Source organism: Anguilla rostrata, chromosome 1 (assembly GCF_018555375.3).
Source record: "Anguilla rostrata isolate EN2019 chromosome 1, ASM1855537v3, whole genome shotgun sequence".
NCBI classification, from domain to species: Eukaryota; Metazoa; Chordata; class Actinopteri; order Anguilliformes; family Anguillidae; genus Anguilla; species Anguilla rostrata.
Genome location: NC_057933.1, coordinates 50,878,619 through 50,895,538, shown reverse-complemented (window position 1 = coordinate 50,895,538; position 16,920 = coordinate 50,878,619). Strand labels below are relative to the sequence as shown.

Genomic DNA, 16,920 nt, shown 5'->3' with positions numbered 1-16,920 from the left:
AATGGTTGGCCCCGGGGCCATCAAAGATAAACAGTAAAGGAGGAGGGCTTACTGTATGACTAAAGATTAGATGCAGTGATACGCTGAAGACGTTATTCATGATGGCAGACACATAAACCCACGGAGTATTGCTCAGCGTGATTAACGATTGTCTCTGGCGCTACGTCTGCATCGCAACTGCCCAGCGGTGTCCTGCAGATTTATGTGCGTGTCCTTCCCAATCATGTCTCCCACCCATTGCTGGTTGTCCTTTGTGACTATATTAGCGGGCCTCCCAGTCTGCTCTATCTCCTCAGTGACTTTCTCCTCCATCTTTTTAAAAATGATGTAATCACACATTCTATAAGTCAACCCGGCGTCGCCTCCAGCGTTCCTTCCATTCTCCCTACTTCTTAACAAGATGACAGTCCAGCTGTTAGCTGTAGTTTCTTGTGCTATATGACAGTCGTGTTGTCCTTGGTCTTGCCCCTTTGTGTATGTAAAGTACATAAAATTGCAATGTGCAGGCTTCAGTGATAGAGAGACTGTCAATGCTAAGAGAGTAGCTGTGATGACAGTTGTCTCTGTGTCATACATATCAGCCAGAATACATGTATGTTGTGGTAAGACTGTCTTTTACCAGGAACCTTATGATGGCTCTGCTTCGGCTCTCTGCAAACAGACTATACATAGTCATCATGGATCTCCATACCATTTTGGACTACTGGAATAGATCTAAAAGTATGGAGGGACACATAAAACTGGGTCGTCAATAGCAGTGCTTAGGCCCTCAGGGCCTTTGGAATGATTTGGCATTATTTGCAGCATGAACCGTGCAGAAGCCCCATGTTCTCCTACCGAGCATGCTCTCTCATTTTTATTGTCTTGTAGAAGCACCCTTTTAATGGTCCCAGTCACTGGCGTGTTGGTAAAGGCTGTCAAAATCCAGGCCTGATCTCTTTACAGAGGAAACATTTTCCCCAGTTCAGCCCCATTATACTCATATAATCACATGAGTAAGGTAAGTCATGTGGCAGCAATTTTTGCCAGCACCCAGTAGCAAGGGGGTGACCACCTTGCTACCTAATTTACCCCCCAACACCCTTTGAAAACCTCATCTATCAGTCCAGGGAGGGAAATGTTAAATGGCAGCCCCTGGCCCATTAAAACTGAGAGACAGGTCTTTGGTTGGCAGGGACAGGCTGTAACAGGTCAGGAACAGTGTCTGCTATTGATGAAATTCATTCAGTAATGAGGCTTGCCTATTGTATAGCAGGAGAAAAATGTCACAGTTTGAGTTGCTTGATATGGCAATGCAGTCGGCTTACGTGGTTTTTCTTTTCACGGATATAAAATTGAGCGTCTACGTTACTTAGCACTTTATAAAAAAAATCAAATCAACATGCCTTCCTGATGTCGTCCATGGTGTATTAATTTATTGATTCTTTTTTTTTTTGGTTTAAGGTTAATGCGATAATAAAAAACAGACCTTAAATTAAAACAGAATTTAAACTTTTATTGCATCCTTGCATGAAAAAACCAGCTCCACGTTTTTGGTTTTCCGGTAAGAGAGAATGCTTTTGTTAGATCGAGGGCCCTAGTAAATTTCTTCATTGCCATAGAAAGAGAAGGCCCTTTCACTCACGGAAGAAGACATCATTCGCTTACACAATTTTACAATAAAAAATCAGAATGCGCTTGCAATAAGACCCACTTTGTTTCAAATACATCCATGGTAAAACATTTATTAGACTAATTACAAGTGACTCCCATTGAATTTCTTCCTGTGTTGCATTGGACTTGGCAATGATCCACAGTGTATCACAATGTCTTTTTATTCATTGCTGTGTATTGGAAGTGGAAGGCAAATGGAGCAAGTAGGTGTAAATCACTATGAGGCCATTTCTCTTGTCCAGCTCTCTTGTGTCTCCTGGGTATCCACGTGCCTTAACATGAGCTAATTTGTGGATCAACGGTGTTCCCAACATTTGGAAAACCTAAGGTGGCAATGGACCAATCCAAAAGAGAGCATTTTCCAATTTACCTATTCCAGTTATGGATGCAGTTAAACTGTTCTCAGCTTTAAATTAGGTAATAGTTTTGCAGTTGGCAAATTACAGCCATATATGGTACAAACCATATATGGCTGTAATTGACCACTGTTTGCATGTATTTCACCTGTTTACTTGTTTCATGGAGTCTGTTTGAAACCATGACATCTTTTGACAAACACTCAATAAAATACATTTTTGGAACATTCTACAGCTTGTTATTATGCAGAACTATTTGAGGCTTTGACTGTTAATTGTTACTGATTTGATAGATCTGCTAATTAGCACCCATTTTTCAAACAGGGGGCAGAAATAATGAGTGAAATCAGCTGGCTAAGTTCATGGCTGGAAGAAACACATGGCAGGACTTTTACTCACTGGAGTTTCCTCCTCTGTAAAGGTGAATATGTTCTACAATAATAGTGTGCAGATTAATAGTAGAGGCCTTCCAAAGAATGTTGTGGAACATCACTCCTATAAAATGTACAACTTCATTTACAGCCTAAACATGTCATTGCCATTAGCAAGTGGAGTCTTTTTTCTGGTGGTATGAGTTGGCTGATGCTGCAAGACATTTGTCCTTCGTTCATTGTGTCATGAGCCAACCAATAATGGGTGAAATCAGTAATTGGATTGCGAGAAGTAGCACCATACCAGAATTTTGAGAACGGAGATATGTCCTCTGGTATAAAGGTTTTCACAAGTGACAGGCCTAGGATTTCAGCTCATTAAATTGTCTCTTTGCTCTGAGTAGCAACTAGTCTGGTTCACTGGTAAAACACAGACCTCAGAAAGACATGATGTAAACAGTGTGAGCAGTCACATACACCAATAAACACATGGCAGACAGAAAGATGATAGTCAATTAGAGAGTGCCATGCTGTACACAAGACATTTAGCAACATTAGTGGCTAATTAGAAGACTGGTTGTGACTGCCTGGACTCAGTAAACACAAAAAATGCATCTGTTTATTTGGAAAATGGACCCACCTGGGATCACACAAAGCTATGGCATTACCTTTATTTTTTACCAAGAAATGTTTTCTTTTTCATGACAGCATGACAGTTATTTATGGAAGGACTATACCAGCACTACTTCATTTTGTTTCCACAGTAGCTTCCATGGTCACTTCAGCTGGAGCCACACAATTCACAAGTTTATTAGAAAGTGTTCATGCCCCCCGAGATGCTCAAAATGTGTTTTAAGGGTGATGTTTTTAGGGGAAGCAGTACAATACTGAACAGGAACAAAGGTGGCTGAGTCCACCACCCAGATTGGGATTGGATAAAACTGTGGGGTTCCTTTAGGGAAGGCTCCAGACTGGAGTCTTGGTGGACTCTCTCTGCAGGGGGAGAACAAGCGGGTTATTGTTTTTTTCACTGGGAGAGGGAGCACATTTGCTCTTGAGACCCTCCAAGAAGAGACATAGGGGTGAGAGCCAGATCATGCCACAGAAGAACCCTGCACATTCCAGACCTATGAAACCTTTCCCTCATACTGTACAAGGGCCTGCTCTCCACCCCCCCAAAATGGTGTTAGATGTAACACTTAAATTGTTCCCCCGGATCACCCCTTACTTCTAGTATTCTGATTAGTGTTCCCCTACGCCTCCTGAACCACAACTATCAGTCATAAGCAGATATTGCCCTTCTGGGCCAAAGTTGGTCATGTATTCAAACTGTTCTTAATGAGGTTTAATAAAAGTTGTTCGTTAATAATTCCCCCCTGTATTGGACTACTATTCACATATAAAAGCCAATAAATGGGGGAATGTTTGCCAGAAAATGGTCATTCAGTGTTTTTTTGTTTTTTTGGTTCCTTCTGTGGCAGCTGCATTCAAATGACCGAATCATGGTTATGTTGCCGTCATTCTTTACTGGCAATAAAGGGAAAACTTAACTTCAGTTGTGTCACTAATGCATTTTAAATGTACATCGCCATGAGTTGTAAAGAGCACGTGTGTCAGGTTCTGCATTGACAGAACACTTTCCATTTCTTCTACCTGTATGATTGCCTCACTGGACCAAGCAGATGGTCAAACCAAAGATTTGCTCACAACCAGCATGGCAGAAAAGAATGAAAAGGAAATAATGCTTTGAATTGTTTTGCCGATTGAGACATACAAACAGCAAAACATGTTTCCTGTGGCAAAAATCTTACATCAAGCAAGCGGTCTTACTCACTGAGTTTTGTGTTTTCCAGAGGAAATGCTCCACGTATGAAAGAAATCTTATCAGCAAAACACTTGAGCAATACCTCCTGGGCCTTCAAAGCACCATTTCAATTCAATTTAGGCATAACGCATATACGAGCCTCAGTTCCCAGCACTGTTTCCATTCCGTGTGCCATTCATTCACTCTAAGGCTCTGTCTATAAAGTGAAATTCTCTCTTTCACATTGTATTGACATATTTATTTATGTGTACAGTAAATGCGTTACTTAGCATCTGTTTGAAAAGAAATTTACTCTAGGTACTATGAGCAATTATGAAAGAATTTACTTCATAGGATACAAGACATGCATTTATACTTATTCTCAATAACCTTACAAGAGTCTTGACAGATGGCATAAGGTAGACTTACTGTACACTGCATTACGGTTTCTTGGGCCAGAACTGTTTAAATATGGGTTTCTATGGTTCTCTTAGCCGCAGTACACTGGGCCAAGCAGCCATACTTAGTCTGGGTGCTAATGATTTTCTCTGCCTCTGAGAGCAAATGATGTCCCATTAAAAGTTATTAAAAACTGCAAATTATTGCAACCTTTATTGTCCTGTGCGGCGGTATTAATTCAGGGATGTCATAATTTCCATTTCAACCAGCTCCTTGGTGACAAATGTATTGCACAGAGAGGGTGTCTGATTAGCCTGTTAATGACTGCAATGTGAAAACCATTTCAAATATCCCCTCTAAGTATCCCTTTAGAATGAATCACTTTTACTTTTCTCTATATATAATCCTGGGGTGTAAAACCTGTTTCGAAACTTTATTGTACTGGCATAATCTACCCACTTAGTTTGTCTGAATATACTCCATTTCAGCATCTTTCAAAAACGATCTTGGCGCAGCTCCTCTATAGCTGTGGTTTAGCGGTATAGATGCACTTGTCAGTTAGCGGGAGAATAGTTCTTCCAAAAATGGTGTTGCTCAATGGTGGGTCTTGTCTCGCAAAGGGTTCGTGATTTGCACACATTTCTGTTCTTTGAGCCTAACTGGGGGGAAAAAGCAAGCGTTTCCTGTTTGTGGTTTCGCTTGTTTGGCCTACGGGGCTTTGCATTGTCGAAGGGCCAAACAAAGCTAGTGAAAACTAATTTTGTTCTAGCTGAAGGAGGCTTTGGTTTTATCCATCTGGCCATGCCTGTGGTGCTCATACTGTACTATCCACACGCACTGGTTCAGCCTTGAGATAAATAAATGTATCCCCTTTTCATTGGCACCATGCTGAAAACTGCCTCAGAGTTTACTGAAGTGGTTTTACAATGAAAAGAGGATTTAGTGAGACCAGCGGGGGGCCGAATAAACTGCCTTCTGATGTGTGGGCAAGCATCTGATGCCTAAACCACGCCATGTGCCTGGTACCCTGCTTCTCTCACACGAGAAGGAGGGGCAAAGAGAAAAAAAAGACCAATGAGACTGAAGCAGAGAGCGAAAACTGAAAGATACCATTTGAGACAGGCTGAGGCAGACATGGGCTACGTGCCCTGTGCACATCGCACATTAACACACATTAAAATCAAAAATGTTTATTTAAATTTAAATTAAAGAGAGGGAGAAGACAAAGAAAACACAAGTGGGGGAGTGCTTCCCAAATAATAAGGAAAGAAAGTAAGAGACTGAGGGAGGGTGTGGGACCAAAAAAAGACAAGAGTGTGATAAAGGGATACACGGAAAAAGAGGTGTGAAAAGATGAGATGAGTGGAGGGAGAAGATGTGAGAAAGAGTGGGGCAGAGATGGGGAATGGGGAAGCGAAGGAATAAATGTGATGGTGAAAAAGGCAGGAGTGAGACAGATGGAAGAGAGACAGAGCGGGAAGGAGAACAGGAGAGAGAGGGGGAATGGTAGAGTGCTTCCTCATGTTCCTCTGGAGCAGGAGCTGTGTGCTGTTTGTTGGGGTTCGTGGTCTCTTTCTAAATGAGTCCACTCTAAACAGTGTATTTATTTTATGGAACCCCTGTCTGGTGCAGAGACAGTCTGGGGCAGGGGAGGACATGTGTGAAACATTCATTAACAGGGCTCTTGCAGCTGTGTTTTAAAACAGTACGTTTATGTTGTAATTCTGTGCATGCTGGGTTTATAGATATCACTTATGTTACGAGGATGCACAAAAAGACCGTTTTCCTTTTTGGGGTTTCACTGTAAAAACATATAGTGTGGTAGCCTCCTGTGTATTCAACAGCTATGAAAGGCTGTGTTTTCAGGAAACACAGACTGTACCTGATCCAAGCTTATGAGTCTGTTTTGTAGAAGAGAAAGATGAATGGTGTGTTTAATTAGTTTATTTTCAACAAGAGGCAGCGCCAGTAACCATACCACCCTGTAGCATTCCCCTGCCAAGTTCTGCTGCTAAGTGGGGTCAGGCTTGGTTAGATTGAAGACCTCCTGGGAGGTGTTGAAAGTTGTGTTGGCGGGCCAGTAGGGGGCAGTCTTCCCTCCAGACCAAGCAAAAAAACCAAAACCCTGGCATAGTGAGGGAGACACCGGGCTGTAAGACATGTCAAATTCTCAAAAAGATGTTAAGCTGTTGTAAGGTGACCATAAAAGGCCTAGTGACACTGAACACAAAGGGGAGGGATGTTCCCTGGTCATCCTGGTCTCCCTGGTACCACAACTGGTATGTGGCTGCTGATGAAATTAGTTACCTTCTTTCCATAAATTGCTTGGAATGCAGCTAGATATTATGAGAAAAAGCCTGAAAGCAAATGCCAGAGCACTGTACTTTGTATGAAAAGGCTTGAATGAATCTGTGAAGAAGCACGACCACAGGAAGGCATGAGACTAGCCAGTGTGGGAGACCGTGTTCATGGAAATCAGAATAGCGCTGAGCGCAGTACCCTGGACCCAGCGCAAGGAATGACATCAAATCTCAACAACGTGCATTTTGTCATTCATTCAGTGAGATACACCAGCATGGCTTGCCATTGCTTTGGATTGCATTCGGGCTACTTAGAGCTTATAAATAGTGCACTCCTCCCACATTCCAAAAGTCCTACGGATCTGGGATCTGGGATTGGTTTCTGAGAGCTGAAAACATGCATGAAGAAACATAAAATCACACTAGTTTCGCACATTTTTGTATTTCCCGCGCTTTCAGATCTGGGAAATGGAATGCCCAGTTAAGTATATGGTTCTGAAAGAACATGACAAGAGTTATGCTTGAGGAACAGGGTTCAAATGAGGTCATACAGGAACTGCAAGCAGTTAAATCAGAGTCACACGAAATGTTTTTAATGAAGCACAAACTACAGATACTCAGTCTGGTGACTAACATGAAACTATAGGTCAGTTTTAGCATGAATACTCAATCTAACGTGAGTAAAAAATACACTTTTTGAACCACTGAAATCAGTGAATGAAGTTAAATAAATGGGTTACAACACTTTTTCATGATATATTAGACAAACAATTTGAACTTTTAAAGATGTTTGTATTGTTATACGAGATTCAAAGAAATACTTCAGCACAGAAGAGAAAACTGAGACAAAAATGTTCACCAAACATAATAGTACAAAATAAAAATCAATAAATAAATCAAATATACCATATAAATGTAATAGCTATGTGAGGGCTATGTCTTTTTTTATTCATTTTTTCTTATCTGTAGCTGGATATTACAACATTTTACTAACTGTAACACATCTGGGACCATAGAGAAGACAATACTGAAAATACAGTAATAAGTTTTATTAGATAAACTCAGCACTATGTACACATGAGTTTTGCCATGCTAGTTGAACAACTAAATTTCTTTGTCCACAATATACAGTTTGAGCATAAAGCAGTTTGGACGTAAACATTTTGTGCTGAGAATAAAATACTTTGCAACTATGCATGGTATTTGTATACATTACTCTCAAAATGTACATAATGAACAGAAAGGCCATACATGAATCAAACGGTCCATCTCCTTCAGAAAAAAATAATAAAAAATAAAAAAATGGATTTATCGATAAATACACAGCGAGTCTCTTTTTCTTCCTTGACATCATTTACATCCTTGGACCGTATCTTTTTTTCAGCCTCTACTTCTCCCTCCTCTTCCCTCCATCAGGAGTGTCGTCTGCCTGTCGGCCTCTTTCCCCCCACGTGGCCCCACCAGTGTCAGTGTCTGTTTCCCACCCTCTTCCATCTCTCCATCTCTCCCTCTTCCTCCTCCTTTTTTCCAGAGCGTGATGGGATGTGAGAAAAAGGAACAGGCGTTGTGGAGATGCGTGGGCTCATGGGGGATGTGCCACCAGTATGGGGGAAGCAGCAGAGCTGGAGGTTTTGGGGGACGGGTGGGGTTGGGATCGGGGGGTGTTGTGGGCGGGGGAGAGGGACGTGTGTGGAGCAGCGGCTAGCAGCTTTGTGCACGTTTTTTTTTTTTTTTTTACGTGGGTGCTCTCAGTCCTCACTGGCTGGCCCGGACCGTCGCCAGGTGGTCGCTATGCTGGTTCTGTGCTCGCACCCGGAACCTCTGCTTTTCTGATTTCTTCTTTGGTACTCTGGATCGCTTCTTCCCTGCCCCCCCTGGAACAAAAGAACAAAAAACTAAAATTTTATTTCAAAATTTAAAAAAGCATTGGTTATCGCAATCACATCAGCTATCCTCTCCCATTAGTCTGTATAGTCCAGTGGTTTAAACCACCTCTAACATAACAGCCTTGTCCTACAAGCCTGCCCAGTGTCACCAGTACCCTCTACAGGCCCACAGGCTCCATTTTGTTTCACAGCAACACAAATGCTCTGTTCCTGCCTCTGTCTCGTAGTTTAAGGCTATTCGGAGATTGGGACAAGGTGAGAATGGCAAACAGAACAACACCCCTTCCAAGTCTCCCTCCATCCCAAGGCTAACGTGGCCCAGCTGTCCCCCATCCAACTTGTGAGGGAGATTTACCACTCAGGGCTAGGATGGAGCAGGTACCCATGCCTCATTGTCACAAGGGTTGGGGGTTGTGGGGCAGGCCACCGAATTAACTCCCCCAACCAACTCAAATAAGATACCGAGGGGAGTATGACTTCAAGGAAAGTAATCTGGGAGTGGGGGATTTGAGATGAACTTGGAAGACAAGATGTTATCTTGGTCTTTATCTGGCAACAGAAACAAGGCATGTTATGGTTCACAGAATGGGAAAATGTTCAGTGAAATGTTGCCGAAAAGTGATCTCTTCACAGCGGATTTCAGACTCCTGGCTCGTTATCTTATTATTGCACTTGTTCAACCCATTTCACACAGGAAAATGAGGCAAAACTGTGTAATATGTGGCAGCATTATCTTTAATTACCTTCTCATATGGCCTGGCCTAGTGCCGGCTCTTTTTAGCAGCCCGAAAAGCCAAGTTAAATTGCATTGCTCAGCACCACACTATAAATTCTGCAAACGTCTCAGAAACCATTTTTAGCAGAAAAGTGGGAATCTTGTGAAATAACAAGAAATTTAACAAAAAAAGCTGCATTTGCTCCTTTACAGTTCCACATGACCAATGCTGGACAATATATTTAATGATTTTTGCTTTAAGACCAATTCCATTTCCTGCAATTAATCTAATTTAGCCATTTCCATTACATCGTGTAGTTAAACAGTTCAGACAGATATTTGGAATGCAGCCTCATAAAACTGCTAAAAAATATTTCCTGTGCACTGAAACTGTCTTGGTGTGCGCAGATTTAGATTCAGTATCCTCGTTTTGAGTTTTACAGTGGCAAGGTCCCCGCACCACTTAGTCAGGTAACCCTGGTATTAATCTAAATGAATTGTCCATAATGTGGAATAGCGGATCTAAGGAAGTGTTCCATAATGATGAATCGAGTGAAAAGTCTGAAATGAAGTGTAATAAAAAATGACACTTCATTTTACACTTCCATTTTAAGGAAAGGTGCACACTGCGCTTAGACTGAAGGGTGATCTTTCCAAGTCCTTTTGGAAGTAAAAGCCCGCTTTTCTAAAATAGAAATTACCAACGCTCCATTTTTTGTGAGCGCCACTTTTGATTTTTTGAGTCAATTACGACGGAGGTAACGACTGCTGGAGCCAGCAAGACGTGAAGGTACATCTGGGCCCTGGGTTTTTCCTAATTGCTGTTTAAAGAGGGAATTTTTCGTTCGCAGCGGTGTTGTTATGTGCTTCTGAAGCGCAGCCTCAGATGCAATCAACTCCAAACAGATTACGTTTGATGTCAATAAAGCGCACATTTCAGTGCTGTACCACCGTGCGCCCATATGTTATGCTGCTTGGAGCCATTAGCACGATATCCTGTCTTATAAAACCTGTATTTACAACAATTGCGTGTAGTGCCGATAAATACGTGAATGCAAACACAGAATTAAGCTTTATTGTGTGGGCCAGTGTCAAGACTACTAGAATAAAACATCCAAATATATTACCTCTACATATTACTGACTGTACAATTTACTGTAGACTTCTCTCATAAATATATAATATATAAATGAATGAAAGGCTTTAATTTATCGGACCATATTCTGTCAATGGAAAAACAACCTTTCTATAGCTGAATCTACATGTTTCCTAATATTTTCAGCAATCTCTTACATCACCTTCGAATGTTTCCTGTGCCACTAAAACACATAGCGAGACATATTTTTTTTTATCTTTCATGTTGTCACAGAGGGTGACAACATAAGTACGTACTCATAAGTACTTGCTTAATAAGATTAACTACAATTGTATTAATTTATTTTTTCTTATCCCAAACTCGATTAGCGTCTCCTAAGCTAAAATGGTTTTACAATGACTCTTGCCAGGATTAACAGTAATCAACACTTTCCATTAATTTTGACTGACACTTAAATGTAGAAATGTGTTGTCTTCTACAATGCACAGTTTGCCAATTACAAAGATAAGTTCACTAAACTGTTTTTGTGAATAAAAAAATAAAAAAACCTTAACACTTGCATTTAAATTTAAGTCATAGGTAAAGACTTCTGTTGATTGAATCCAGGCCTGTGTTGAGTTGACACAGATACATATATATGCACATATGTACATACAAACATACTTACTGTACGTATTTGCAATTATCACAGCAATATAGGTATGTATTGCTAACCGGATTATACATTAATACTGGTATTTCACAGCTAGAGGGCATCCCATACCAACTTACTCTAGTTAATGGACACAGCGCAATTAAAGGCCAATCATATCAAGGGGCCTTAAGCCTTTTTTATTCCACTATGACGTCTTCATGCATAATACACTGAGATCAACCAGGACATTCTAGCCATGGTCTTATATTTACAACAGTGTAATCGCATAAGCATATTAACTGGGTTCACAGGGGAGAAAAGTTTATTTTCCTGGGAAGAAAATCATTAAATTACTCATTCTTCAAAAAAGAGACAATTAACATGTTCAAGAGAAAACGAGGGTAGACAGAATTATCCTGAAACAAATGGAAACTTCAGTGACGATTTTTCTGTGCGCATGCATGTTTGTGTATGTGCGTAACCGATGATGAATGTAATAAATGTCCTGCAAACGGCAAAACTTGTTTTAATCTCTAAAGAATCTCGAACATTCTTTGTTTCATCGTTTTGGCAAAAAATTCATCAGCTCTTACGCAACTCTCAATTTCACAAGCTTTGGGTTTTTCTTGCCAAAACAGCGTTAGCATTTTTGACGTGGCTGTGAAAGGTCTCTGTTCTAATAAGGAGCAGATCTGGGCTTGCCCGCAGCCACAGGTACACCCATCCGTTTCTGCGTGGATCCTGTATGGTCCGGCCTAGCTGGCTCCTTTCGCCTGGAGATTTCTCTGTCCAGGGGGCCCAGGTCTGAGAACTGAGAATCGGGGAGGTGCGGAGGAGGGGGCCAACTGTCTGATTGAGTGCTTTTTGCTGGTGGTTTATGATGAAATATAGTCTTGGGTTTTTACAGCCCAGAAAGGTGTGCATGTGGTAATCTAGTGTGTGTGGGGATGGGGGGAGGGGTACTACATAAAATATATTGTCATATATATTGCTAAAATATATTGTTGAGTCGAAAGTGTCTTTTTTTTGGTATTGCAGTTTATGTTTATCCGAGTGTTTGCAGTTCTCCTGAACAGACTGATAAAAACCTGAAGCATTTTACCCTGGGGAACAAATGAAGCTCTCTCTCTCATTCACAATATAATTTAACTTATGCATAACAATGCATTCATTTTGCATTTTGCATAACACCTATAGAACCGATTGCTGAGTATGGAATGCCCAAGAATGGTGTACCCCTGTGCTCGCCTTCTGGTCTTCTAAGAAAATACATAGGGAAAACTCTAAAGCAATACTTTACTTAACAGAATCCCATTAGGTGGTTGTTTAAAGATTTATCGTAGCAGCTATTGTTTCCTCTTTAAATGGGCTTTGAGATTTCAAACTGGTCAAATTCATGCAGTTGCTAGTTTTAGCTACAGGGACTTCAGCCGCTCAGCTTGACTGTATTTTAATAGCGCAGCACTTGACATTAGCGCATTAGAAGATCATGCAGAATCATTAAGGTGCCTTTGGAGAATGTAGTGGGGATTTATGGCGCGTGGCTGGGGAGCCCTTATGGCTCACAGGCTGTTCTCAGTGGCTCTCCAAACTGATCCCACAAGCTCTCGACAACAGCTAGGCCCCAACCAGTCAAATCCTTTAGCCTCCACTCTAAAACACTCTTCCTAATGTGTACTTGTCCTTAACACCTTTGTGAAATATGTATAATAATAAAAAAGCGGTAATGGCCAGAATTTTCATGCTTCTATCTGTGTGTGAAAACGGCCTGTGAGTGATTAGATCACTGTTGCGGCAGCCTGCAGTGGAAGTTTAAACTGTCCGGCTCTTTGGGAGGCAGTGTGGTATAATGGGTAAGGAACTGGTCTGGTGATCTAAAGGTTGCAGGTTTAATTCCTGGGTAAGACACTGCTGTATCCTTGAGCAAGGTACTTAACCTAATTGCTTCAGTATGTATCCAGATGTATAAATGGATACAATGGAAATGCTATGTAAAAAAATAAATAATAATAAAGTTGTAAGTCACTCTGGATAAGAGCATCTGCTAAATCCCTTTAATGTAATGTAATGTTGAGAGTAGGGGCCCTGGATATAACCTGTCACAACCAGACATTCCAGGCACTGTTGGACTGTGATCGTCATTCTGTCAGACTGTGTGCCAGTACAGACACTGGGAATGCCAGGGCCCATATGATCACCAGCAGAACTCCACCTGATTTAGTCAGCTGGTGAGATGGCCACAGAGCACGAGGTGTAGAAAAGCATGTTTAAAAAAAGAAGAAAGCATTTGATTCTTCAGACATGCTCAAATCTCTCTTCTGAGTTCTGAAGAGTTCATTTGTGACCATTTTTTTTGACTCCATCTGAAACTGAACTGAAAAGAGTTGCCAAAATTTCTGACTGACACCACTGAATGGATTCATCACAAAAATGAATAAGAAAGAAAATGATTTGCTTTGCTGAACATTAGTCTTCAGGGTCTCTTGTATTTAGTATGCATGAGTATGCAGATGAATGAGATAGGATACTGTGAAGGCTCAAATCAGAACCTCTGTTCATAATAAAATTAATAATGCACACATCTTAACCTCCATGTGGTAAGACAGACACCACTGTGACTAAATGGCTAAGCCATGTGTGTGCACCTATTCAGGAAACTACACTGGATAAACTATGTAAACCGGATGAATTCCACCCAGATTGACTAAAATCAACCAACATAGCAGCTCTATAGCAGAGACCTGCCAATAAGTACCTGACTTTACCAAATTGCTGAAGATGAACAAGATCAGCAAGCAATGTTTGCCATGAGTGGTTGTTGCCGTCCTCATCATCATCATAATCAAGTGTAAGCTATGTTAACCAGGAGATTTAAACCATGTTCTTTCACACCTGTGCTAAAGTGGAAACTGATTAATTACTACAATGTGAATGCCATTTAAAATCATTCTTAGTCCATCTTGTGTTTAGATTGGAGGTAGTTGACTGTTATCTATACAATGGTCTACATACAAATAATGCTCAATGGTTTAAAATCAAGTGATGGCAGATAATACTTTTACATGTAAGGTTCATCAACTTAATTAGGTGCAATTAGGTGCAATGAGGTCCTGCTCTGATTTGAAGATTATGCAGCTTAATTTTCTTCTGAACATACAATAACAAGACCTGTATGAGTTGAATAATAATAATCCGATAAAAAGTTATGTAACGATGAGAACGGCGTCGGTTACTGCTCCAGCATCACAAGGTAACTTCATCTTTATGGTTCTAGTCATTATGCCGATTAAAGACCAAATCTCTTGTTCATCATGTTTTGTGGTTTGGAAAATCAATGCCCTACACAACAGGATGAGGAGACATTAGGGCAAATGGTTACTAAGCAGTTTATTTACAAATATTTGACCTCCTAAATTTCATCTCATCAGCATGCTTTGGTTAGCCAATTAAAACCAGCCATTAATTTTTTTAAAGCAGGTTTATTTAACACAACACCACAATTTAATTTTTGGCAGCTCTTCTTTTTTTATAAACATGCCAGCGAATGCCATTATTCGTGAGGGATGAAGGGGACTACTGGCGCCAGGGAGATTTGATTTCAGGGGAAGAAATTGGATTACCATCCATTAAAGGCCTCACACATAAATTTATAATGTTGTGAGGGGAATGTTTTGTAGACAGCCTCTCCCCCTCTCCCTTGCTTTCTTACCGGGGTAAAAAGTATGAGAGATCACCAACGGCTTCCCGTAGGTCCACAGCAATAGGATAGCGATTAAGATAACACATTGGATTTTCCAATTCAATAGCAGGCGGTGTAGGTGGGTGAGGCAGTTTGGGCCAGAAGAAAACGGACTGCGCAATCAGAAGGCCATTTCACAGAGAAGAATAAAACGGCATTAAAAAAAGTTAAAAGTTTTTTTTGCGCCGCGAGAATAATCATTTACGCGATGGCCTATCTTGCCAGCAGGCTGACAGGAGTTTCTCTGGACAGTATCATTTAGTCTAACAAGATTACACTGGAATATACCCTCGTTCTCCCCTCGCTCTGCTTGCAATCAGAGCTCTGCTTAGGGTGATTTAAAACATCTGCATTCCGATTTAAAAAGCTAATGTTAGGATTAGGTGGGTCGTTATTTTCTCATCTGTGCGACTGCGGAGGTTCTCGGGGAGATTAAGCAGCAGGTTCGTTCTCTGTCCCAGGCTTTGAAACCCACTGACATTAAGTGGAAGTGAAAACTTAAACCAGAGATTAGCGTAAAAACTGATCTTAAAAGGTTTGATATTTTATATTGTTCTGCGAATTCTACCAACGTACTGGACTGTAGCATTGTCATTCCTATCTGAATTTCACCTGCAATAAGTTTAAACCACTGATTAAAAAAAATACGGGAAGCAAATAGCCAAAAATAAAGGAAATTCAAGGTTTAAAAGTAGCCTACTGAGAGCCGTAACAGACATGCACAAAACTAGTAGACAGAACATGCACTAGGGCATCCGTGTCTACTGCAGTGGTAATTTTCAAGTTTAATTCCTCTGGTGAAACATCCCTTGCTTCGCAGTGTGCAAGGATGAACTGCAAATGTGACTGAAAACCACCAAACTCGTCCGCAGCCTCCTATCTCTCAATCTGACTCACCAGGACATCTGTATCTAAACACACGCTCCGAGGCATCGGCCCCTGCCTAGGTCCCTCTGAAATGATGGATAATTAGCTTTAGTTAAGTTTAATTACTGGCTGAATGTTGTGTTTAATTTCTGACGAGCAAAATAAAAGCTTTGGTTTGGTTTTTCAAAGGGCCTCCGTGCTATTTCTGCTACTTCGTCATTGCTCTGACATACCGTAGAAATAAAGGGACTGGGGGGCCATTAAAAGATCAAAGGAATCCTTGCATATTACAAATTTATACTGTAATTGCAGGGTAGATGTCAGTTATGCCTTTGCCCTTATGCTGGAAGAATGAGAAAAAACAGCTATCAGTCTGTTGCCTTCTCAAGTTTGTCTCAAAATCACCTTATCCCAACATTGCTCTATAACAACGTAATACTTTTTTTATTGTCTGATATATCCAAAATTTGATTTGTAATGTTCAATATGAGAAAATCTTGACAAATGTCTTGGTGTAATTGCATAGTTACAGGAATCTATGGACACTTCTCTTACCCACCCTACAGCTGTAAGACAAGTCATAGCATTCCTCAGCACAACATCCATACAGCTGAACATTGCACACAGGCCTGCCCCCTTGTTTTTCAGAGAAGTCACTGACCAAAGTCGAAATGCAACTTTAAAAATCCTTCTGATGGTGAAAATAAACAAAAAACACAAAAACTTCCACTGATAAGACCATTCACATGACAATTAGCATACCATTTCATAGAACATTTGTTTTCCACTTTACCCCAACGCTGTATTTCCGGACATGAGGCTGCCAAAGCGGGTACGAAACTCAGCCCAGTGTTGTCTGAGGATGATGGGAGCCAACAAAATAATTTTACAGGATAGTGGGAGGGGCCAAAAGTACTTTAAATGCTGTTGCTATTAAACTAAGGCCTGGAAATCCTGCCGGTCTGTTCAGGGGCGATACTTATTTCTTTGTATGGGTACTGGATACAGACTCCTGCTTAAACAATTAGAGCATAGTATTTCATACCACCTTTTATAGTGGGAAATAAAAACTTTGTTAACATAAAAGTTGGGGAGCACGC

General features: G+C 40.9%; 1 protein-coding gene across 2 annotated transcripts in view; it reads right to left on the bottom strand.

The window, feature by feature from the left end:
• Positions 1-7,454: 7,454 nt before the first annotated feature.
• The window catches only part of rspo2 (R-spondin 2), a 54,368-nt gene continuing 44,902 nt past the window's right edge, over positions 7,455-16,920 (bottom strand). For both annotated transcript variants that reach the window (XM_064341081.1, XM_064341090.1), the window contains exon 6: positions 7,455-8,757. In XM_064341081.1, the coding sequence (XP_064197151.1) occupies positions 8,639-8,757 (119 nt within the window). In that variant the 3' untranslated portion in view covers positions 7,455-8,638. The remainder of the gene's footprint in view (positions 8,758-16,920) is intronic.